This window comes from Aphelocoma coerulescens, chromosome 4A (assembly GCF_041296385.1).
Source record: "Aphelocoma coerulescens isolate FSJ_1873_10779 chromosome 4A, UR_Acoe_1.0, whole genome shotgun sequence".
Classification (NCBI taxonomy): domain Eukaryota; kingdom Metazoa; phylum Chordata; class Aves; order Passeriformes; family Corvidae; genus Aphelocoma; species Aphelocoma coerulescens.
The window spans coordinates 13,992,849-14,017,234 of record NC_091018.1 but is presented as its reverse complement, the minus strand read 5'-3'; the positions used below and the strand labels follow the sequence as shown (position 1 = coordinate 14,017,234).

The window sequence follows — 24,386 nt, the reverse complement described above, 5'->3', positions numbered from 1 at the left end:
CCTGCCCTCCAGCTTCAGGGATGGACTCAACCAAAGGATCTCAAACTGAGACCTTGCTGATGGGTCCTTTCTTTCATGTGAATACACACAGAGCAGACTCCTTATTGACACAGTCCCTGTCAACAGTCACATTCAGCCTGTAAACAGGGAATAAGATGCATAACAAAATCTTTTGGGCACAACATTAACATAGGAGAAGAAAAAAAGCCCCCAAACCACCACCACCAAAACAACCTGAGAAGGCAGGCTGGGCCTCTAATGATTACACTTTAGCCTATGGAGCTGAAAACAGGCAGGTTTGTGCTTCTGGAAAGCATCCAGTCATCATTTTCCTCAGGGCATCCTTGAGCTCCTGGTTCCTCAGGCTGTAGATGAGGGACTTCAGGGCTGGAGGCACCACCGAGTACAGAACTGGCAGTGCCAGGTCCAGGGATGGGGAGGACATGGAGGGGGGCTTCAAGCAGGCAACAAAGCCAGTGCTGAGGAACAGGGAGACCATGGCCAGGTGAGGGAGGCACGTGCAAAAGGCTTTGTGCCATCCCTGCTCAGAGGGGATCCTCAGCACAGCCCTGAAGATCTGCACACAGGAGAAAACAAGGAACACAAATGAACCAAAAGTTAAACAGATGCAAAACACAACAAGCCCGAGTTCCCTGAGGTGGCAGTGTGAGCAGGAGAGCTTGAGGATCTGTGGGATTTCACCCAAGAAGTGGCCCAGGGCACTGCCCTGGCACAGGGGCAAGGAAAAGGTAGTGGCCGTGTGCAGCAGAGCATTGAGAAAGCCACTGGCCCAGGCAGCTGCTGCCATGTGAGCACAAGCTCTGCTGCCCAGGAGGGTCCCGTCTTGCAGGGGTTTGCAGGGGGACACGTAGCGGTCGTAGCACTCGACGGCGGCGAGGAGGGAAAACTCCGCTGAAATGAAAAAGAGAGAGAGAGAGAAAGAGAGAAGAAAGAGAAAGAGAAAGAGAAAGAGAAAGAGAAAGAGAAAGAGAAAGAGAAAGAGAAAGAGAAAGAGAAAGAGAAAGAGAAAGAGAAAGAGAAAGAGAGAAAGAGAAAGAGAAAGAGAAAGAGAAAGAGGCTGTGCAGCACCTCCTGCGTAGGAGGTGGTTCTGGTGTCCCAAAATGGAATTGTGCATGGCTTTGGGGACAGTGGTGCAGATGGAGCCCAGGTCGGTGAGGGCAAGGGTCAGCAGGAAGAAGAACATGGGCGTGTGCAGGTGGTGGCCGCAGGCTACGGCGCTGATGATGAGGCCGCTGCCCAGGAGGGCAGCCAGGGAGATGCCCAGGAAGAGACAGAAGTGCAGGAGCTGCAGCTGCTGCGTGTCTGCGAATGCCAGCAGCAGAAAGGGGCTGATGGAGCTGCTGTTGGACATTTGGCTGTGTGTGGACATGGGGACCTGTTCACGGAGAAAAGGCAGTGACAGCTTAAGGGAAACGGCTCTCAGCCAAATCCAAGACATGTCCCACAAATCCTTCTCCTGTCACACACTGACACCTTATGGGGATTCAGAGTGTCGCCACGGAGAACGGCTTTGGCGGGCGTGGGGCCTTGCGAGAGACGAGAGACGGGGCGGGCCGGGGCCGCGTCTGGCAGGAGGCGAGACAAAGAGCAAGAGGCGAGACAAAGAGTAGGATAGTTAACGGGAGATTGGGCGAGGAGATGCTAATCTGTAGCCCTTGGAGATGTAAAACATATAACCTTAGAAGCTGAAGTTTGTAGCTGCTGAACTGTTGGTTTGGAACAGTATATAAAGAGTTGACTCGTGCGATCAAATTTGGCTTTGCATGCGGCCGGCGAAGTCCGTGTTCCATCACCGACAACACCCTTCTGTTTTTCTAGCAGATCTTCCTTCAGCTCCAGCCGCAGCCCTGCTTGCTGCTGGCTGCGTGCGACATGAGTTTCAGGGCAATTGCTCCGGGGCTTTTTACAATTCAGCCTTGCTGTGCAGAAGTGGGAGGGGGACAGGGACCTGTCCTGGTGTTACACTTTGAAACCCCAGCTAACACAAGGGCACTCCCAGGGCCCAAGAACAGGAACGGCAAAAGCTGTTAAAGTGTTCTAGAGGTTTTTATAGCTCCTCTTCATCTCCCCGGCTGACTGGTTTTGGATGTCAGAAACACTCAGCATTGCTGCTGCCCTCGGGGAGAATAGAGCGAGTTCTGTGAGGCAAGGTGGTGAGTGGAGAGTGAGGGGAGGTGGTCTGTCACTCTGTCCTGTTCCAAGATCCTCTGGGCTTTCACCCTTGTCAGACAGAGGATAATCACCCTCCCATATTTCCCTTAGAAACCATCCCAACACTGCTGAGAGCAGATGGATCCACCACAGCCCATCAAATGTCCATCCCCTTCTCGAGGTCTCAGCCCCACATTGGTAGCCAAATACACACATGGCTCATTTCACCAACCCAACAGCACTTTCGCCATCATAAAACTTTTGTGTCTCACTGTGGGGCTTTCAGGTAACACAAAGATGCTACACGACCTGTTTGCGTCCTGGAGGGAAGCTCAGAGCTTAGGGGGAATCCTCAAGAAGAAAGCCAATTGTCCTAATGATGGCATTGGATGTAGGGAGATTGAGCTCCTTCCCTGGCTGCATTGCCCACAGCCGGGCACTGGGGACAGCGTCACCCTGAGCCAGCTGAGCCAGCTGTGCCCCCTCCCAGAGCCCCCCAGTGCCAGGCAGATGCTCCCGGCCCTGTGCTCTGCAGAGGGAACTGGGCCCGGGACTGCAGAGCTGCCCCACAGCTCTGCTGCAGCTCTGCCTGCACAGGAGGGGCTTCACGCCTTGGACCCCCGGCCCTGAGGGCAGAGGCTTGGCGGAGGGAGAGAGGAGGGGAGGGGGCTTGTTCGGAGGGGGCTTGTTCAGAGGGAGGGGCTGCACTCGAGGGCATCCTGTGGAGGTCTCTAAGCTCTCCGTGCCACAACATTTCTGCCTTTTGTTTTCTCTCATTGCCCGATCTTCTCTCTGCTTGCTGAAGATCTTCCTCCTGGAGGTGTTTCCCTGTGCCTGATCTCTTCCTGCCAGCACTCACAGACCCCATATCTCTGGGCACTCTCCTTGGCCCTACAGAAACCTGCCTGTTTGCAGGGCACTGGCTGGGGACAGGTTCTGCTTGCAGGTGGGAGAAAGGACAGGTCAGACTAAGCCTGGCGGGTCCAGCAAAGGTGATGCCGGTGCTGTGCGTGGGCAGAGGAGTGGCTTGAAAGCACTTTAGGAAACTCCTGCAGAGCACTCAAGTTACACTTCCGATGCCTCAGGGACTCTTAAAAATGAAGAATTCCTTTATCACTTCCCCCCCTCCCATTCCCCAAGAGTAGGAAAGGGAAAACAGTCTCAGGAAATTTCATCCTTATAGAAAGGATTGTCTTGGAAATATTACTGGACTGAGCTGAAGCCCTGAGCATGTCCTCATGTTCTACACCAGGGATACTCAGAGAATGTACTTCCTGAATCCACAGTCAGTGGTATGTTCCAGCTTGAGGAGATCATTTCAGGAACTGCAGCTGCATTGTCCTGCAGCCAGAGGCTTCCTGTGTCAAGGGCTGGGAATGATTCTCCCCCGGTCACTTCTCAGCATCTTCCCAGCCCTAACTGATGGAACCCCTCTGTGCCTCTGTGCTGTGCCCGGGCTGGCTGCAGGCAGTGCCCCAGCCGCCGCAAAGGCAGATCCTGTCCCTCCCTCATTGCTCGGGACTCTTCCCGGGGCACTGGGATGTGGGCATGTGCAATGCCAAGGGCAGGACCATGGGGTGGCCCCTGCCATGCTGCTGAGCAGGAAAAAAGAGGCAATGAGGCCCCAGGGCTGCAAGGGTCACTTATCTCCCAACTGGCCTCAGGGGCAGGGACAGCAGCCCTGGCCAAAGTGCTGCAGAAGTTGCCTCTGTCAGGGCCTTTCAGCTTCTGCACATCCCTCTGCCCTCTCCGGCCCAGGCTGTCCTACAGTGTCCGTGCCCTGTGTCTCTGTCCCTGCAGGCTGTCGTCATCCCCCCGGCTGCCCCACCTCACCGGCCCCTTCCTTTGCTGATGGCTCTGCGTCCTGCCTGGCTCTGCCTTGGCACACAAAGCCTTGGGCTGCTCCAGACTTCTTCTGGGGGACACGTGGCACCACAGCACTGCCCTGGGAGAGAAATTCCTTTCTCCTTCTGTCCAGTCTGGACCTCCCCAGCTGCCCTTTGCATTAATTCTTTCTTTTGCCGGCTCTTCTCTACTATGTCAAAAGGATCCACCATCTCTGAAACCACCCTTCAAGCCCTCCCAGGACTCTCCTCCACTGTCCTCAGACTCCACTCCACTGAGCACAGAGCCCCTTTGTCCCTATGTAGTGATCATGTGCTTGAGGCCACGGGCACCTGGACAAGAAGGTCGGTTCTTTTCTACAGGAAGGAAACCACAGAAGCCCAGTCTTTTGAAGGCAGATGAGAGGCAGCCACCAGAGGCCAAGGCAAGCCAGACCTGTCTGTCCTTGCAGCTTCTGTCTGAAAGCAACCCTTGGACATATGGGGAGTTTTGGAGGTGGAGTTCCATTTCAGCTGTGGGTGCCTGGACCGGAATGACAGCTCTTCTCCCCAGGAAGGAAAGGGCAGAGCCCCAGTGTTTCAAAGGCTGATTAGCAGTGGCTCAAGGAGGCCAAGGCCAGCCAGACCTGTTTGTCTGGGCAGCTTTTGTCTTGGAGCGATCCTTGGATAGAGGGAATTTGGGAGGCCAAATCCCAGTTTTGTCCATGGACGTCTGGCCAAGAAGGACAGTTCTTTCCCATTGGCAGAAAAGTGAGGAGCCCCAGTGTTTCAAAGGCAGATGAGAGCTGGCCCTCAGGAATCCAAGGGAAGCTGGACATTCCTGGCAGCTTTTGTCTGGGAGCTATTCCTTGGCTAGATGGAATTTCAGAGGTGAATTCCCAGTTTTGGCCATGGATGGCTGGACTTGAAAGATGGTTTTTTCCATGGGAAGAAAAGCACAGCCCCCCCGTGTTTTGAAGGCAGATGAGAGGTGGCCCCTAAGAGGCCCATTGGTTTCATGAGGTCACAGAGTGTCACAGTGGTCTCCATGATTCCATAAGGTCCTGCCGTGTCACAATGGCTCCTTGGTTCTATTGGGCTCCCCAGGATCACAATGGCCCCTTGGTTCCACAAGGCCTGGCTGTGTCACACTGGCCCTTTGCTTCCATGAGACCTTGCAGTGTCACAATGGTTTCCTTGGTTCTATGAGGCCCTGTGGTGTCACAATGGCCCCTTGATTCCATTGGGCCTCTTACTGTTACATAGTTCTTAGTTCCGTGACGCCCTGTAGTGTCACAGTGGTCTCCTTGGCTCCATGGTGCCACGCAGTGTCACAAGGGCCCCTTGGTTCTATGAGGCCTGGCTGTGTCACAATGGCCCCTGGCTCCCATGAGGCCCTGTGATGTCACAATGGTCTCACTGGTTCCACGAGGCCCTGCAGTTCCACAATGGCCCTTCCGTGTCACAAGGCCTTTGAAGTGTCATAATAGTCTCAGCGGGTTCCCCCGCTGGTTCACAATGGCCTCCTTGGTTCCATGATGCCCCGTAGCGTAACAATGGTATGCTTGCTTCCACACAGTCAGAATGGCCCCGTGGCCTCATGGAGCCCCACAGTGTCACTGTGATCCCCTTGATTCCACGAGGCCCTGCCGTGCTACAATGACCCCTTGGTTATACAAGGCCCTGCAGTGTCACAATGGCCCCTTGGTTCTGAAGTGTGCAAGAGCCTAATAATAGGAGAAAGGCTCCAAAAAATGCTTTGTCATTATCACTGCTCAACACCGGAAAGGCTTCAAAAGCGCTTCGTCATTATGGCTGCTTATCCTAATCACTTTTGAACGCCTGGAAACTACGTGCCGTACGGGCCGTGCATAGCCCGCCTTGAGGCCCATAAAAAGGAAGGCAAAACTGGCGCAAAATGTGGAGGCGAAAGCGAAAGGTAGAATCCCTGCCCTTTGCCTTTCCCCACACCACCACCATCGCCAGCCACGAGACACCCTGAGGCCTCCGGGAGCCGACGCCGCCCGCCTGGGGAGAACCCCCCCAGTCCTTCACCCCTGGACTGAAATCCCGAGTGAGTTGTGCAACCCCTACCCCTGCTCCTTCGTCCCAGGCGGACCGAGGTTCAGCTGCAAGCATGGAGCCTGCATCTCGGAGGATGGGCTGCCGCTTTCCAGCCAAACTGCTCCAGAGATGGGAAGAGGCAGATAAGACCCTTCAAACAGCAGCAAAAAAAAAGGCAAAAACTTCTCCACTTCCCCCACCCTGTCTCAGCAGCAACAAAGGTAGCACAGTGTGGTGGTGACTTATCCTATGCTTTTAGAGTAACCTTGGCTTTTTCTAACTTTTCTCTACTTTTCTCCTTTCTCTTTGCCTCTCTTACCATTAGATAAACAGATATCCATTTTTTTGGCACCAACATTTAATCTCGTTTGGTTTTAATCTCATCTTTGGGAATATTTGGAACCTTCAAAGTTCTTTCCTTTTTATACTCAGAGATTTCATTTTCTTTGCCCTTCTGGGTGTAAATCAGATAGTAACAAAGTGTCATAATGGTCTCCACGGTTCCATGAGGCCCCACAATGTCACAATGGACTTTTGGTTCCATGAACTTTCGTACTGTCAGCAACAGTCTCCTTGGGTCCGCAGTGTCACAATGGACCCTTGGCTCCATGAGGTTCAGTAGCGTAACATGGACGCCTTGATTCCATGAGGTTGTGTAGTGTCACAATGATCTCCTTGGTTCTGCGGCCCTGCTGTGTAACAATGGGCCTGTGGTTCCATGAAGTTCTGTACTGCCAACCATGATCTCCTTGCTTGCACAGTCTCCTAACTGACCCTTGGTTCCATGAGGTGCCTGGCCTCCAACAGCCTCTAAGAGACCCTTATGGCCCCTCAAGGCCCCTCACAGCCCCTCATGACCCCTCAATGCCCCTCACAGCTCCCCAGGGCCCCTCGTGGCAGCTCACAGTCCCTCACAGTCCCTCACAGTTCATGGCCCCTCATGACCCTTCACAGCCCCTAACAATCTCTCATGGCCCCTCACAGCACCTCATGGCCCCTCACGGCCCCTCACGGCCCCTCACGACTCCTCATGACCCTTCACAGCCCCTAACAAACCCTCATGGCGCCTCACAGCCCTTCACAGCCCCTCAGGGCCTCTCACAGCCCAAGGCGTGGGACTCCTCCCGAAGGAGAAGAGATCGGGCTCTGCTTGTTCTCCTTTTATTTTGGTCACTTCACAGTGATGAGTAAAGGAAGGCTGAAATGGAGCCTTTCCCCAGCATTTCCCTCTGGGATAATTGCGGGGCTGAAGCTCTGTGCTGGTGCTGGCGCTGGCCCAAGTGTGAACATCGTTCAGCCCCCCCACAGCCTTTGCTGTCCCCCGTGTCCATTCCCTGTCCCTGAGACCCGCCCAGCTCTGGCAGCAGCAGGAGCCACCGCGCAGTGGGCCCTGTACCGGCACAGCCGGGGCTCCCGGCCAAGAGCAGCAGCAGCGCCAGCCCCTTCCCACCTGCTTGTGCCTCGGCTTCCCAAGAGGTTTTTCCCGGTGAATTTCTGGAGTAGAGACACAATCAGCCACAAACAGACCTGATTCCTCAGAGCCCAGCTGTGCTGCCCTGATGCAACCTTCCGAGAAAGAAAGGATCGGGTTCCAGCACTGTTCCCAGCACAGTTTCACTCGTCCTCAGGGGACAGCAGGAGGCTTTTCTTGCGTTTGCCTTGGGAATGACAGATCATGGCTGCTCTTCCCCCTCTTCTGGTTGCCACTTGAATTTTATCTGAAAAACTGCAATTGCCTCTTTTGATCGGTGCTAGCCACAGTACTTTTCTGATGGGGAATTCAGATGTTTTGTTGCAGGCATCCTGATTAGCAGATCTTGAAATGTTCACAGGTCTATAAGCAAAAAGTCAAGGAGAATGAAAGCCATACAGGCCACATTCACAGCGCTCAAACACAGCCCTGTTGCTGGTGCTCTTGAAATAGAATCAGCTGACAGAGGCCAGCACAGAAATTGCCTCTGGAGTGTGGAATGAAATGAAAAAATCCACTGGGAGAAAGAGGAAGCAGAACTTCTGCACTCGCTTCATTGCTTCTTCCCAGCAGCAGGAGACGTGGATGTCCAGAGGTACGTCCCACTGCTGCTGACCACAGTGAGAGCACAGCCTGCTGCCCAGTCCCAGCGGGAACCCGAGCCCAGCCCGGGGAGCTCCCGCAGCGTCGGCAGCTCAGCGGACGCGCTGCCAGGGCCGCAGCCCCGGGAACGCGCCCGCCCATTGTGGGGCAGCGGCGCAGGCCCAATGTCCTGCGGCCCAAACTTGCTGCTGCTGCTGCTGCTGCTGCCACGCAAGGCCCATCCTTCTCCCCCTCCTCCTCTCCCAGCACGGCGCAAATTGCACCTCACGGGATGCTTCCCCGGAGGCTGCTCAGGCGCCCCGCTCCTCTTTCCACCTGAGCGTCGCTGCGGAGGAATCTTTGGCACGCTTCTGTAAGCCCGGGCCTCTCGCTTCGTGCTGAATCGGGGATGCAAATGGCCTTGTTAAGAAAGTCAAAAGCCAAGGGAACGGATTAGGAATTATTCAAAAAAACTACCCTTCTTCCAGGCAAGGTACACCAAGTCATTTCCCGCATTTCTCCTTTGCACATTCTTTCAGTCGTCTGCTCGGAGAGCTCCAGCTTCTTCTGGTGCTTCCTGTGAACCGATTGTACTCTTGATTTGCGCACCAACGCACCAGACGTGCAAGCATCTACGCTGAACTCAGAAACCAACTGCCTCTGTCAGACCATTTTCACAGTCCAGGTCACTTGCAAGATGTCCACTGAGAGCTTGGAAGGATTAGCCCCCAGCTCTCCACTTCTGGCTGCAGGCTCCGGACATTCTTCCTCTCCATTCAGCCAGCCTAACAATCGCTGCTACCCCCTCCTCCTGTTTCCTTAGCCTAGAACAGTAACGACGAAAACCTTACCCACAGCACAACTCGCTAGTCCACCAGGAGGAGAAAGGACAAGTTGTCAAGCTCTCAAAACCTTGGTCCTGCTTTGCTGCAAGAGTCGTGCTGCACGCACAGTGTGGCAAGCCAAGAGAAGCTGCATGTGATGGCACATCTTGGGACAGGAGCTCCAGCTAGGTCTCCAGGAAAGGGTCTTGAAAAGAGCAAACATCACTGTGGACAAGATTCTTGCAAAAGCAAAACAGCTTCCCAGAAGGGACACGCAAAGGGAAAGAAACAACCCAAGATGTTCCCGTATACTATGAATTGCTTCCCTTCTATGCTCCCCTTTTCTGTCTTGCACTAGTTCTACCTCACAGTCATTGCAAACTGATCTTACCTCAAACACCTAGGACTTAGCAAGTTTGAGACACTCTACAATACCAAGAGCTACACACAGTTTGCCTTCTCCCTGTTTGGCTTTGGAAGCAATGCTGGAGACACCAGAAGCCTGCCAAGGGAAGATTTTAGAGCCCAGTGCCTTGCTCGGCTCTGGCTTCTAGAGACAGGGCATGTGCTCCCCTAGGACTGCACCCTCAGCAGTGACAATAGACAGCAGCAGTAACAAAGGTGATTCCCATGACACTGTCGCAGGGCTCAAGACTCCGTGTCTTGGCTTCACATGGCAAAGCTCACTGTCTGTTTGGACAGACTCAGCATCCAAACTAGTCTGCTTTTCTACCTGTGTCAATGAACAGCAGGAGAAGGAAACCAGCCAGCAGTTTCTTTGCAGAGAGGGCCTTTGCTCCAGGCTGAAAGTGCTGGATTGGCAGGGAGGAGGCAAACAGCTGAGAGCTTAGCTGCTCTATTGGACCGGCATCAGAACTCAGCAAAAAGAGTGTTTCCATTCTTTTATTTGAAGCCTCCTATCGGCAGTCTCCGATTTTCACCTGCAACCGGACAAGAAAACAGCAACAGCCCTGGCGACGAGGGCACCGCGCCGGGCACGGCCCCGCCGCTCCCACTGCCCACGCCGAGCGGCCGGGGAGCAGCGCTGCACCCCGCAGGGGCTGCACGTCTCCCTCCTCACGTCCTGCTCTGCCCTCCCACGGGGCTGCCTCTGCCTGGCGCTGGCAGGCTCCTCATTCAGCACTTTGCTCTGCTCCAGGCGAAAAGTGCGGACAGCGCTTTGGTTGCTCTTGCTCTTGTGAGCAAGAGACCGCGGCGCGGGGCGAGCCAGCAGCAGGGGCAAGTTGCAAGACTGCCGCAAGGAAGAGTTACAATCTGGTGAAGAAGAAGCTAAACAAGACGGTGCGTTTGGCGCGGCTGCGGGAGGAAGAGATGCTCCGTGACTCCGCTTCGGCCCCGGAGCGGCCCGTGCTGGCGCGGGGCGCGCGGGGCTCGGCCGCGGGGCGCGCGGGGCAAAAACGGACACCCGGGCAACAGACACACGGACACGCGGACCAACGCTCCCAGCGCTTCAGCGGCAGCGGCGGCAGCAGCAGCAGCGGCAGCAGCGGCAGCAGCAGAAGAGCAACACGAAAGCAGCGGTTCTCCAGACCCTCTGCGTTCCTTCTCCTGTTCCTCCTCTCCTTCTCCCAGTGTCCCGCATCCCCTGTCCCGCTCTCCCTTCACTGCTCCACCCCCTCCGCCCCTTCCGCGGCCTCCCTCTCCCCATGCCAGGCCGGGCCATGCGCCCGGCCCTCCCGCGGCACCGGGCGGGGCTGCGCCCTCCCCGCCCCCGGGCGTCCCGCCGCGGTCTCGCCTCCGCCCGGCTCTTGGCGTACTGGCTGTGGCGCTGCTGGGCGGGCATCAGTGCCTGCCTCTTGGGCAGCACTGTCAGCCTCTGGCTCCGGCTGGCCCGACTCCGGCCCCGGCCCCGGCCCCGGCCCCGGCCCCGGCCCCGGCCCCGGCTCCTCCCGGGACCCGCCGAGGACACAGACGGCGCGGCCGCTCCCGCCGCGTCCGCCGCGTCTTCCCCGGTCCGAGCTCTTCCGCTCGGCAGCGCGGCCCCCGCCCCCGAGCCGCCGGTGTCCCCTTCGAAAGAGGCAGCATCTGGGGATACCCGGCCCGGGGCGGTTGAGGAGCGCCCGGCGGCCGTTTCTGGAGCCGGGCCGAGCGCTGACAGCCGCGTCTCGCCGGCAGGGAATGCGCAGCAGGGCCTGAGGGAGCGCTACGTGGTGGGTTCGCTGCTGGGGCGCGGCGGCTTCGGCAGCGTCTTCGCGGCGACGCGGCTCTCGGACGGCGCCCCGGTGAGTGGCGGGGCCGGCGGCGGGCGCAGGAGGAGGGGGGCGGAGGAGGGCGCAGGAGAAGGAGGATGGGGCTCGGCAGGGCGGGCGGCGAGCTCAGCCCGCTGCTCCCCTTGGCTTGCAGGTGGCCATCAAACGGGTGCCACGGAACCGCATCCGTCATTGGGGCGAGCTGGTGAGTGAGCGGCGGTGGGGGGATGGCGGTGGTGGGCAGCGGGAGAAGCCGGGGCGTGACGGGCGGGGATAAGCCGAGGCCCGGGAGGGTGGAAGGCGCCAGGACGCCTCGGGGGAGAGGGGGCGTGGGGGCAGCGGAGGGCGCAGAGCATCCCGGGCTGGGCGAGGGCTTCCCGAGCCCTGGCACGGCATCAGCCCCACTGACGGCATCGTGCTCCTCCCGCAGCCCAACGGCACCAGCGCACCACTCGAGGTCGTGCTGCTGGACAAGGTGTCCACTGGCTTCCCTGGTGTGGTGCAGCTCCTCGAGTGGCTCGCGCTCCCCAACAACGTGGTGCTGGTGATGGAGCGGCCGGAGCACTCTCAGGACCTGCGTCATTTCATTCGAGCGCGGGGCTTCCTGTCAGAGGAGGTGGCACGGAAGCTGTTCCGCCAGGTCCTGGAGGCCGTGCGGCACTGCACCAGCTGCGGGGTCCTTCACAGGGACGTGAAACCAGAGAACATCCTGGTTGACCTGGCCACCGGCCAGGCCAAATTGATTGACTTTGGCTGCGGCACCTACCTGCAAGACACAGCCTACACCCGCTTTGCAGGTGAGTCCTCGCCGGGGTAGGCTCCCGGTGCCGGCATCTCGCGGCCCAACCTGGCTGTGGCAGCGGGGATTCTCCCTTTTGATGCCAGTCATGGGACCGAGTTTTCAGCCCAGTTGCTTTTGAGTGCGGGTGGCCGGGGGGCCATCTTCCAGCCCTGCTGGCAGCCTTCGCCAGCCACTCTGCCCAGGACTGGCGCTGGGGCTGGGGCAGCCAGCGTGACAAAAACACAGCCGTGGGTGGGGGTAGCAGAGGGCGGGGGCCAGAAGCTGTGCACCCGCCGGTTTGGTGTGCAGGCAAGAAACGGCTCGGACTGCTCAGCTCGCCTTGTTTGCCTTGGCTTCAGAATGTTTTTTTGGGGCAATGCAGGCAGGGAGGGTGAAGGCATGGTTTTTCCCCCCCCCCGGCACTGAGTGGGTTTTCCCTTTGCGTGGAATGCTCGGGCCTTGCCAGGGCTTCCGCTGCCCTCTTGTGACACCGGTGGCTTCTTTTACAACCCACAGTTTGTCCACAAGTCACAGGCGCTGGCGAGAGGGCAGCGGGTCATGGCGCGTGCCACTGGTGCGGCCCCCGCGTGCCCAGGGATGCTGGGGCGAGGCTCCGGGAGCAGGCAGCATCCCGCGAATGAACTGCCTCTCTATTCCGTAGGAACACCAGCGTACAGCCCCCCAGAATGGACCCATTTTGGCTGGTACTACGGCGAGGCAGCTACCGTCTGGTCCCTGGGCATCGTGCTGCACCAGATGGTCTGCGGGCGGCACCCGTTCCCGAAGGGCCGGAACATCAGCTGGGGCCAGCTGTCGCTCCCAGAACGGCTCTCTCAAGGTGGATGCTCATCTCTGCGGCACGGGGGGGAATAGCAGTACTGGGAGACAGCAGCGGGCTCATGAGCATCCCGCTCTGGCAGCTGCCGAGGAGGTGGCACATGCCCCGCTCTCCTGCTCTCCTCCAAAACAAAGAATGGATGGGAAAGTTCGGGCACAGCTCGGAGCCCCCATGGCATGGCCTGGGCATGGCAATAGTGGGGCAAAGCGGACAGGAGCCTTCTGCAACTGACCGGCGCTTTCTGGTTTCTCCCCGCAGAGTGCAAGGAATTGATCAGAGGGTGTCTGTCCCTGCACTCCTTGGACAGGCCCTCATTAGAAGACCTGTCGTGTGATCCTTGGCTGCAGGATATTCAGCGTCCATAGAAGAAGGGAGAGAGCCACAGGCACACTTTGATCCAGGGAGCCGGTAAGTTACAGCTCCACAGGTGCCTTGGCCAGAAGAAGCCAAGAAACGCAGGCTTTTTTGCCCTGCCTGTATGGCTGCGCAGGGGTCGTCAGATGGGGACACGCAGCCCTTGTGCTGGCGCTGAGCTGCTCTTCCCAGCACTGGTGGCCGCCGTGCAAGCTGCTTTTGCTTGTCCTGCTTCACTGACAGCCGGGGCCCTGGGCGGGGCACTGACAGCCTGCTCTCAGCCGCAGGGAAGAAGGAGCCCCTGGAGAAGCTGTACTCCTGCTGCTGCTGGAGACGTGGAGGACGATGTCAAGGACGGCAAGCTCTTCCTCGACCTGGCCACCGGCAAGCTGAAGATGATGGGCTTTGATTCTGGCACCTTCTTCAAAGCCAGGCTCCACAGCGAATTTACAGATGAGTCCACACGCAGGGGGATGCTCCCAGATTTGGGCATTGCACGGCCTGGCCAGGAAGCAAAGGTTCCCCCCTTTGCTGGGGCGGATGCAACTAATTCTTCAGCCGGCTGCCAAGCTGCTTTTCGGCAGGGCGGGCGGGATGGGCTGGGGTGCTTAGGAAATGGGAGCCGGCCCCTGGCCCTGCCAACAGCCCCCACCACCCACTGTTCCCCGGGCTGGGGCTGGGGCTGGGGCTGGGGCAGCCAGCCCGACACAAACAAGCCCCCATGGCAGGAGCAGAGGTGGCACTCCAGGAGCTGTGCACGGGCTGCTTTGTTTTGCAGGAAAGGAGGGGCTTGGGCTGCTCCACTCCGCTTGTTTGCTTTGGGCTCGCTGTGCCTGTTGGGGGGCAGTGCGGGGGGGAAGGGAGAAAGCGTGGGCTTCCCTCGCCTGTGGGTGGGTTTTTCCCCAGCATGTAGGGAAGGTTGGGCCTTCCTCAGGCCCCCGACAGAGAGAAGACTTTTTCCCTTTTTTCTTGTTTCTCCTTTTTGTCTGTAATCCCTTTTCATTAATTTGTTGTTTGTTTTTCTTAAAGGAAGCGTTGTAGGTGGTGTCCAGCCTGGATCGGGAAGTGCTTGGGACCAGCTGCGGCGTGGATGGGACGGGGCCTTGGAGAAGACCGAGGACATCGCTTGGGAGCAGCTTTTCTTCCGGCGGCGGGTGGCGTGCGGTGGGTCCCCGTCTTCTTGGCACGGGTGGGATAAGGGCTTTTGGGAGATGGCAGCGAGCACAGGAGCATCCCGCTCTGGGCAGCTGCTGAGGAGGTGGATCTGCCACGGCTGGCTGCGGGCGGTGGCACGTGTCCTGCCGTCCTGCTCTCCTGCCAAAGGCAGCAGTGACGGGCGGCTTCGGGCACCGCTCTGAGCACAGCCAGCACGGCCTGGGCACCGCGGGCGGCTGGGACAAGGGGGACAGCAGCCTTCAAGTGACGGGCGGTTTCTGCTTTCTCTCCTTGCAGCCGGGCTCTGTGGATGCTGAGGCTGCTCTGGGCTCCGCCAGGGCTCTGCTGCGGCTCAGCACCGGGCCGGAAGAAGCCAAAGAAGAACCCGGTGTCAGCCGCAGCAGAGACGTGCTCGAGCATTTCAGCAACGCAGCTCAAGCCTGCAGAGTGCACGCCTCCAGGGGAAAACATGACACCCCCCCCGCCCTAAAATAAACTTGTTCAATAACTTGTGAAATGAAATCAATCTGCGATGACCCCAAATGACATTTCTCAGCTTGCTCAAGCTTTAGCTCAGCCCTTCTCTGAACAGTTCTCTGCCCCACCTGCCTTTTACTTCACAAGTGCTCCCTCTTTTCCCCCAGTGAGCTGCCAGCTCAGGGCAGTCTCTGTCGCACTGTAGCCTTCCTTGATGCCTTTGACCACGGGGAGGAGCGAGCCCCAGGTTTAGGGACTCATCCTGTCACTGGCAGAAGAACAGCAATGTCTCAGAGGTCCGGTGAGACCTGAGTGTCATTCAAGAGCTGCCCTCCAGGCCTCAGCTCTCCTCACTGTTCGCTTCCCACTGCCACTTTTCCTCGTCCTTCCAGCAGGATGAGCTCTGTGAATGCCCTTGACCCTCCCCACTCCTGCCAGCCCAGCCACCCAGCTCAGTTTGGCTTAAGCTGAAGCTTCTTTGTCTCCTCTGGCACGCCAGTGCAGTTCCCTCTGCGGGAGCAGCAGCCCCAGAGCACAGCAGGCAACAGCGCAGGCCGCACCTGCACCGGCTCCCCTCCACGCGTGGCTGGGCTCTTGGTGGCAACTAAATGCTCCCTGTTTGCAGCTGTCACTGGAGGATGGCCCCAGGGCAGAGCCCAGCCGGGCTCCCAATGCATCCCCCGGAGCTTGGGGCAGACAGTGGTCCCAGAGCTGAGGTTAATGGTGCGCAGCCGGCGCTGTGGCTCGCAGTCAGTGTTTGCAAGTGTTGCGTTCTCACCTCCTGCAACTTGTGGGGAAAATGAGCTGTGCGGCCGGGCCAGCACTGCCCCTCTGGGCAGTGCCAAGGCTGAAGGTCTTTGCTGTTGCAGAGGAGCCAGCATTGAGCCTTAGCAGGGCCTGCCGGGTGTGGAGCCGGATCTCGCCTGCTGTCCGGGGCTCGCTGCCCGCCAACCGCCCCCACCCGCCGCGCTCCCTTCTACAGGGACGGAAGGCTCTGTCTGCACAAGGGTTCCCATAATGTCTTTGTACCCGTGGCTGCGGAACGAACACGGAGAGTGAAAGTGTCAGTCCCGTTGCTTGCACATTCCTTCCTTTAGATACAAGGCACAGATCTCTTAAAAGGATAGGCAGGGATAGAGATTTCCCACATAGCCCTCTTTGGCGTTACTCACCTTGTAAGCTGGCGTCAGGAGCATTTTTTGCCCGGCTCTGTGTGAGTAGGTGTCCAAGAGCTGAAGAGAGCAGCATTTAGAAGCAGTTTCAAGATTTCTAGGCAGGAAGTGGAGCTGACAAGCATCTGTGGAACTCACCGTATTCATCGGGAGGGGCTGCTGGTTCTTTAGGAATATGGCACAATGGAGACACGAGGCCTGGAAAAATCCCAGCTCTCTGTGCATTTGTGCAAAAGGGGGAAGCAACAGAAAGACTTTGTGTCTGCTTGTCCAAGGTCCAAGGAGCTGGGGTGGCAAAGGGTGGCCTGGGCTGGTGGCAGGTGAAGTCCTGTTTCATGTCATCATAGAGTGGCACAGGACAAAGCTAAAAGCACCCGCAGCCACACTGATGAAGTCTTTCTGATGCTGCACATCCTATAGGAAAAGCTGCTGTCACACAATCCATTGGTATTTATAACTTTTATTTGCAATACTTTAGGTCCAAGTTTCAAACTGCAATATTTTTACACTCAAGACACGGTCATGCACAATCCATATTTCAATTTCCTATTGCTTCAACCACAATTTAATATTGACAATCAACCCCAAAATCTTTAAAAAAGGATGCTGAGGTCAGTGAGATGGATCCATGCCATCAGCACATTTGCAAAGTAAATAACTTTGTTCTCTTTTTAAAAAGATCAGTTACCTCTTAATCCAAAGTTACAGAAGATTTTTCACTACACATTTGGTTTTTTCTCTTTCATATTTTTTTTTTCTTTTTTCTTTCTTTTTTTTTTTAAGAGATAACTCGTCTTAAAAAAGGATTGTACAGCAAAATGAGATACATTTCTGCTCAACAATGAAAATGTAGGCTCCTCCTGTTTACTTTTGTCTGGATACCCTGAAGAAAAAATCTAGCAGACACTAGCAGATGCGTAAAGTGGTTGCTTTGGGCTAAAGTGGAGTTTAGCACTGGTGACATCCTGACCCAGTCAAGAGTTGCAGAATTCTTCTGCAGATCTCGAACCATGTGCTTGCGGGCACAGCACCTGCAGTGCTGATGCACCAGTGCACGAGAATAACTCTGTTATTCCCCCACCGAATTTGGGCTCTGCCCAAGAAGGAGGTGCTGCAGTCCTTTGCTCCTCGTTGCCGTGTGGAGCAGCTCCCTTCCTGCTGGCTGAGCTGCTCAGGCAGAGCCCGGCAGCTCCTGACACTGAAGGGCTGAGGCCTTTCCCCTGCTGCTGTGCTACAGACGGATTTAGCAGCATTGCTGTACGTGGGGATACACAGCGGGACCAAAAGCAGTTGCCTTTGTAGACCCTAAGCTCAAAGGTGAAAAATCTCAAGAGACGAGGATGGAAGAGACTCGCAGGCTGCCTGTTTGCTGTGCTGCCCCACTTGTGAGCGGCCCAGCTTTGCGTGAGGCAGAGTGAGAACAAGGGGCAGCTCCCTCCCTCCCTCCCAGCCCCGCAGCCAAGGGGCCCCTCCAGTCCTGGGGCTTGGGGCACCATCAGAACCTTGCAAGCAAAGGTTATCTTTGAACTTGCTCATTCATGAAATGCGCATGGTCATTAGCGCTCTGATAGATGTATCCACCCATTAGTGAAACATGGCTTGACCTTTCTGTATTTGGAAGCTGGACAAGGCCATGAAATCTGACATCTGGCCTTGTTTGGGGCTGTATGGTCAAAGTCAACTCCCTTGCTTCCTCCTTGAGCCCTGGCCAGGCTTTGGGAGAAACAAACGGGAGAATGAAACCAGATGTTCCCACACTGGAAGTGCTGTCGGTTTGTTAGTTCAACACTATCAAAGGTGGGCCCTCTCACAGGGAGGTTGGAAGCCTCACCTGTGGGTGGAGGCACCTGCAGGAACTCCCAGTGTCCGGGAATGGCTCTCCAGTCCTTGGCTGTGACAGCTTCCCGCAGCTGATGTGTGGATGTGGGTGACGGTAAAGTCTGAGGGTAACTGCTGCTGTCTCTTTCTTAATCACTACGGGCAATCTTTGGTAGTGATGATTGGGTGCATTGCTGAGCTTCTCCTTTTGTGATTCTTTGCTGCTTTGAACTACAGTAAATGACGCCAATTCCTTGAGTTGGTGTCTGTGTCTTTGGTGCTGACCCTGCCCACTGGTAAAACATATTTGGTATAGTCTGGCCGGATCACAACAAAATGCTGCTTTTTAAATGTAAGTGTAAGGAATCGGTCCCATCCAAAATTCCCGCATGGGAAGACCTTCCCTAGGGTTTGCTGGCTGTGGTGTGGGCTGAGGTCGGAGCACCGTGCGAGCAATGAGGACGTCAATTGAAAGAAGCTGAAGCACTGGATGTATTAAAATGCATCCAAAAATTGCATATGGAAAAAGGAAAAGAACTTGTGGGTTTGGGAAGAGGAGGGTGAATTTTGTTAACAGCATCTCGGAAACAGCACCAACAGAAGGAACGATTGTTGTTGAAACGCTCCCACATGGAGCGACAGAAGAAGTTTTTAATCTTGAGCTTGGATTTGTTTGAGCAAAGGAAATAATAATAATAATAATAACAACGAGAATAATAACAAAAATTAATGATCTACATGTATATAATATAATAAAAATCGATGTTTATGTTTTCACATCTATATAATGACATTGTGAAATAATGCTCCAAATACCCATTTGTTAGCTTTGGCTGCTCAGGGATATAAGACTAAATACGCTACAGAAAAGGATTGGCCAGGACCCCAACATCGCTGGGAAACTGTGTGAGATTGTATACAACAGATGAAGGAGGAAGGGATGAAACTGGCTGTTTTTATAGGGTTTGCTGACGCTAGGACGTGGAATGCTTTGTCTGTTACTGCGAAAAATAAAGTGAGTAAGACTGCTGGGTTTTTCATCTACCAGACTATCCACAAGCTGCAGAATTGATTGAACAGATGAAGGGGTTGTTAAAAGAGCAGTTGAAAAATATAGGAGATGGGAACGTGTGGCAATGAAAAACCCACCTCACAGATGTGCTCCATATCCTTAACAATGGGCCCACTGGGGAAATGGAAACCCCCTGGATGCGCATGGCTGCACCCAATTTGCAAATACAACCACGGACAGTGACACTTGGACTTCCTGGGAAATTGTTCCGGGGGAGATGGCCCCTGACAGGGCCATCGCAGAGGCTGCAGGGCTGGACCTTTAGGCATTAGAATTAATTAGGATAAATCAGAAGCAAATGAGAGTTATCAGTACCGGCACAGGAATTCAGGTTCCTCCGGGACACTTTGGTTTGATAACTGCTCACTCAAGCTTGGCCTTGACAAGTGTTCATATGGTGGGAGGAGTGGTTGGTGCAGATTATCAAGGAGAAAGTAAAGTAGTTCTGTTAAACAATAGTGAACAACACTGGATCATTCAACCCCACGGCAGGGTAGCACAGTTATTGATATTGCCAGTTTTTAAAACAACCGTGAAAAAAGGACATCCACTTCACATCACTACTGTTCATGGAGATAAAGGGTTTGGATCCACCAGTCCTAATCATGGAGCCAGAGTGTGGGTCCAGAGGCCAAATGGCCCGCCCGAGCCAGCTGAAGTAAGAGCTGTAGGCAAAGACAGCACTGTTTGAATCCTGAAAGCTGGGTGAGAAAGATGGGCACGTGTCCCTGCAGCCAAGTGTTCTGTGAGAGAACAAAGAGATGTTACAGGATATTGTTTTGCAGAGCCTGCCAGACCAAATCTCCCTGTTTGCCCCAATGGTCCCTTTGGAAAGTGCTCTGATCCACAGCGCTCGATGTGAAGACTGATGTGCCACTGAGTGACTTCTGCAGACAGAAAGGGACCGCTTAACAGTGAAACTATTGTTGATCTTGTTGATTTAATGTTGTCCTTGTAATCGGAGCACTGGTTGGCTAAATTGATTTCTAACCGCAGGAGCAGAGATAGGGAACTCATTTAACCTCAGTAATTGCTGGGTGCGTGGAAGTCCAGAAGGATTCGATGACTGGCCTTGGCTGGCCCATCTGGCCCAACCCAAATGGTGGGTTAGAAACTTGAGCACAGTTCACGATAAAAACAGAGTTCTAGAGCGAGGGTGGCGATCCCCGACCGCTGCATTTTCATAGAAAAGGCATTTCCTACCTAAATCAGATAAAGAGGAATATATGGAGGAAAAAGTGTCTGTGGATGGATGTTGTCTCCTGGAATAGGTTGTATGCACCCACACTGTAAACTGTTCAATTGCACCCAGTATAAAGGGAAATGGAATCAAACTCACGTACAGCTCTTTAATCATGGCTGGGTTAAGCGTTCCTATGAAGATTGTGAAAAGATACCCTTAAAGCACTTCCCGTATGATATTTTGGCTTGTCAACAAAGACTTTCTAATACTTAAATCCAAGATTGTAGTATCAAAAGAATTGTTATGAAGGTTGCAGTTCGTCTCTAGGTCAAAGGACTGATTGAAGTAGTGAGGCCTGAACAACAGGCCCTGACTGAGGCCTGAACAACAGGCTCAGAGCCAAAGTTGACATCTAGATGAACCTTCCAACCAAATGTTCTATTTGTATCTGCTCATTAACGAAGCATTATTAGCAATATGCTCTATGTTCATTGGTGAAACACGGATTTACCTTTCTGTATTTAGAAACTGGACAAGGCCCCATCTGGCCTTGTTTGGGGCTTTAGGATCAAACTCCCTCGGTTCCTCCTTGAGCCCTGGCCAGGCTTTGGGAGAAACCAAACAGGAGAATGAAACCAGATGTTCCCACACTAGCAGTGATGTCAGCTTGTTTGTTCAACGCTGTCAAAGCTGGGCCCTCTCACAGCGAGGTTGAAGCCTCGTTGCCCGCAAAGGTGGATGCACCTGCAGGAATTCCCAGGGTGCGGGAATGGCTCTCCAGTCCTTGGCTGTGACAGCTTCCCCCAGCTGATGTGAGGATGTGGATGATGGCGAGGCCTGAGGGTAACTGGTGCTGTCTCTTTCTTGATTACTGTACGCAATCTTTGGTAGTGATGATTGGGTGCTTTGCTGGGCTTCTCCTTTTGTGATTCTTTGCAGTTTTGCATTCTAATAAATTACACTATTCCTGAACTTGGTGTCTGTGTCTTTGGGGCTGACCCTGCCCACTGGCAAAACAGACACTGAGGGCCCTCGGAGAACCAAAGGTGCCTTGCGACACCGTGGGGCCTCGTGTAACCAAGGGCGCCACAGTGACACCGTGGGGCCCAAAGGAACCAAGGGGCCAGCGTGACACTGCAAGGCCTCGTGGAACCATGGAGAGCATTGTGACACTGAGGGGAGTCTTATAATCAAGGGTCCATTGTTTTCCTCCCCCTGCCCTGGCCCCAGCCCTGCAAAGAAGCCCAGTCCTGTCTGGCCCTGCAGCAGGAACTGGAGGCACTGGAGGTCCGAGACAGTGACTCTGTGTCTGGAATGCTCAGGAGATCCTCAGCTCGGGAAGCTCCTGCAGCCCCAGGGCCCCGCTGCCCAGCACAGCAGCAGAGAGTTGGCTCTGGGGCTCCTCAGGCTGCTCCTGCTGCCATCCCAGGGACAGGGCAGCCTCTTGCCAGGGCTCCTCTGCACACACACGAGCTCCTGCTCTTCTCCTGGCCCATCCCAGCTCCCCACAGAGCCTTTCCCAGGGGAACACATCTGTGCTGGCCTGAGCAGCCCTTGCTGTAGCCTCTGCCCTGCTGCCCACAGCCCCTGAGCTGGGGGTGCTGCTCTGCAGAGCATGGGGGCTGTGCTGCCCGGGGCCATGGGCTGCCTCTGCTGGGCTGTGCTGCTCAAGCTGGGAGACAGAGCTCTGCAGCTGATGGTGCTCCCTGCACTGACCCCTTCCCACACAGGCTCCGCTGTGGCCATGGAGGGTGCTCAGAGGTGCCTGCCTTGTTCCAGGGCTGGCACATGGGCTGGGGCTGCCCTGGATCCTCCTCTGCAAGTTCCCATAGGGTCAGACGAGTCACTGCCCAGACTCCTTTCCCTGTAGCTGCTGTGTCCCCTGGGGCTGCAGAGCTCTCATGGGTCACAGGAAACATTCAGTCCTTTATCTCTGGGTGAGCTCACCCTCAACAGGCCTGTGCCCACTGAGCTCCACTCACTGCTGATCCCTGGCACACACTGTCCCTGCAGATCCCCTGTGTTCTCCTGGCAGCTCCCAAGTCCCTCCAGAAGAACATTCCCCTGCCATCAGCCCTGGCACAAGCTGCAGAGCCCCAGGAAGGTTCATCACAGACCATTCGGCATCTGGTGGGCACTGGCCACCAACAAGCAAAACCTGAACCACACCTGAGTCTCTTGAAGGCCACACTGGGACCCTGATCTCATCCCACCGAGCCCTGGGAGAACAAGGAACACAGGCAGCCTCTTTAGAGTCTGCTCCTTGGGCCTGTTCCTGACAGTGACTGTGGAGGGAGAGCAAAGCCTTCCTGCAGTTCCTCCTTCAGGAGATGCCCTTTGCTGATGGAACCGCTGTGGCGGAGCCCAGCTGTGTCCCAGCAGTGCCCATGGCCTGTCCCTGCCTGTGACACGCAGCAGGACTCGCACCACCCGGACAGAGCTGTTGGCCTTACACCATCACAGTGGCTCCAAAGGAGAGAGTGGAAGTAATAAGAGAGGAGCTCTGAAAAGACCAAGCTCTGCTGCTCCCTGGCTGTGCTGCTCTGCTGGGACTCTTCCCCCCCACGCCTGCAAAACTGGCCCTGCCCTCCAGCTTCAGGGATGGACTCAACCAAAGGATCTCAAACTGAGACCTTGCTGATGGGTCCTTTCTTTCATGTGAATACACACAGAGCAGACTCCTTATTGACACAGTCCCTGTCAACAGTCACATTCAGCCTGTAAACAGGGAATAAGATGCATAACAAAATCTTTTGGGCACAACATTAACATAGGAGAAGAAAAAAAGCCCCCAAACCACCACCACCAAAACAACCTGAGAAGGCAGGCTGGGCCTCTAATGATTACACTTTAGCCTATGGAGCTGAAAACAGGCAGGTTTGTGCTTCTGGAAAGCATCCAGTCATCATTTTCCTCAGGGCATCCTTGAGCTCCTGGTTCCTCAGGCTGTAGATGAGGGACTTCAGGGCTGGAGGCACCACCAAGTACAGAACTGGCAGTGCCAGGTCCAGGGATGGGGAGGACATGGAGGGGGGCTTCAAGCAGGCAACAAAGCCAGTGCTGAGGAACAGGGAGACCATGGCCAGGTGAGGGAGGCACGTGCAAAAGGCTTTGTGCCATCCCTGCTCAGAGGGGATCCTCAGCACAGCCCTGAAGATCTGCACACAGGAGAAAACAAGGAACACAAATGAACCAAAAGTTAAACAGATGCAAAACACAACAAGCCCGAGTTCCCTGAGGTGGCAGTGTGAGCAGGAGAGCTTGAGGATCTGTGGGATTTCACCCAAGAAGTGGCCCAGGGCACTGCCCTGGCACAGGGGCAAGGAAAAGGTAGTGGCCATGTGCAGCAGAGCATTGAGAAAGCCACTGGCCCAGGCAGCTGCTGCCATGTGAGCACAAGCTCTGCTGCCCAGGAGGGTCCCGTCTTGCAGGGGTTTGCAGGGGGACACGTAGCGGTCGTAGCACTCGACGGCGGCGAGGAGGGAAAACTCCGCTGAAATGAAAAAGAGAGAGAGAGAGAAAGAGAGAAGAAAGAGAAAGAGAAAGAGAAAGAGAAAGAGAAAGAGAAAGAGAAAGAGAAAGAGAAAGAGAAAGAGAAAGAGAAAGAGAAAGAGAAAGAGAAAGAGAAAGAGAAAGAGAAAGAGAAAGAGAAAGAGAAAGAGAAAGAGAAAGAGAAAGAGAAAGAGAAAGAGAAAGAGAAAGAGAAAGAGAAAGAGAGAAAGAAAGAGAAAGAGAAAGAGAAAGAGAAAGAGAAAGAGAAAGAGAAAGAGAAAGAGAAAGAGAAAGAGAAAGAGAAAGAGAAAGAGAAAGAGAAAGAGAAAGAGAAAGAGGCTGTGCAGCACCTCCTGCGTAGGAGGTGGTTCTGGTGTCCCAAAATGGAATTGTGCATGGCTTTGGGGACAGTGGTGCAGATGGAGCCCAGGTCGGTGAGGGCAAGGGTCAGCAGGAAGAAGAACATGGGCGTGTGCAGGTGGTGGCCGCAGGCTACGGCGCTGATGATGAGGCCGCTGCCCAGGAGGGCAGCCAGGGAGATGCCCAGGAAGAGACAGAAGTGCAGGAGCTGCAGCTGCTGCGTGTCTGCGAATGCCAGCAGCAGAAAGGGGCTGATGGAGCTGCTGTTGGACATTTGGCTGTGTGTGGACATGGGGACCTGTTCACGGAGAAAAGGCAGTGACAGCTTAAGGGAAACGGCTCTCAGCCAAATCCAAGACATGTCCCACAAATCCTTCTCCTGTCACACACTGACACCTTATGGGGATTCAGAGTGTCGCCACGGAGAACGGCTTTGGCTGGCGTGGGGCCTTGCGAGAGACGAGAGACGGGGCGGGCCGGGGCCGCGTCTGGCAGGAGGCGAGACAAAGAGCAAGAGGCGAGACAAAGAGTAGGATA

General features: G+C 55.4%; 1 protein-coding gene and 1 pseudogene across 1 annotated transcript; one reads left to right on the top strand and one right to left on the bottom strand.

Annotated features, from left to right (window-relative positions):
• Positions 1 to 274: 274 nt before the first annotated feature.
• Positions 275 to 1,373, bottom strand: LOC138110682 (olfactory receptor 14J1-like; annotated as a pseudogene).
• Positions 1,374 to 10,604: 9,231 nt separating this feature from the next.
• LOC138110218 (serine/threonine-protein kinase pim-1-like) lies at positions 10,605 to 13,168 on the top strand. The gene is made up of 5 exons (XM_069014924.1): positions 10,605 to 11,180; positions 11,302 to 11,352; positions 11,578 to 11,944; positions 12,590 to 12,766; positions 13,025 to 13,168. Exons 1-5 carry the CDS (start codon positions 10,605 to 10,607, stop codon positions 13,129 to 13,131), a joined length of 1,278 nt encoding a protein of 425 aa, XP_068871025.1. The 3' UTR covers positions 13,132 to 13,168.
• Positions 13,169 to 24,386: the final 11,218 nt, after the last annotated feature.

Excerpts from the sequence above, each read along its gene's own strand:
- LOC138110218 (XM_069014924.1), top strand. The coding sequence starts at position 10,605 with ATGCCAGGCCGGGCCATGCGCCCGGCCCTCCCGCGGCACCGGGCGGGG. Across the intron at positions 11,181-11,301 it reads GGCTCTCGGACGGCGCCCCG|GTGGCCATCAAACGGGTGCC; the intron begins GTGAGTGGCGGG and ends CTTGGCTTGCAG. Across the intron at positions 11,353-11,577 it reads TCCGTCATTGGGGCGAGCTG|CCCAACGGCACCAGCGCACC; the intron begins GTGAGTGAGCGG and ends CTCCTCCCGCAG.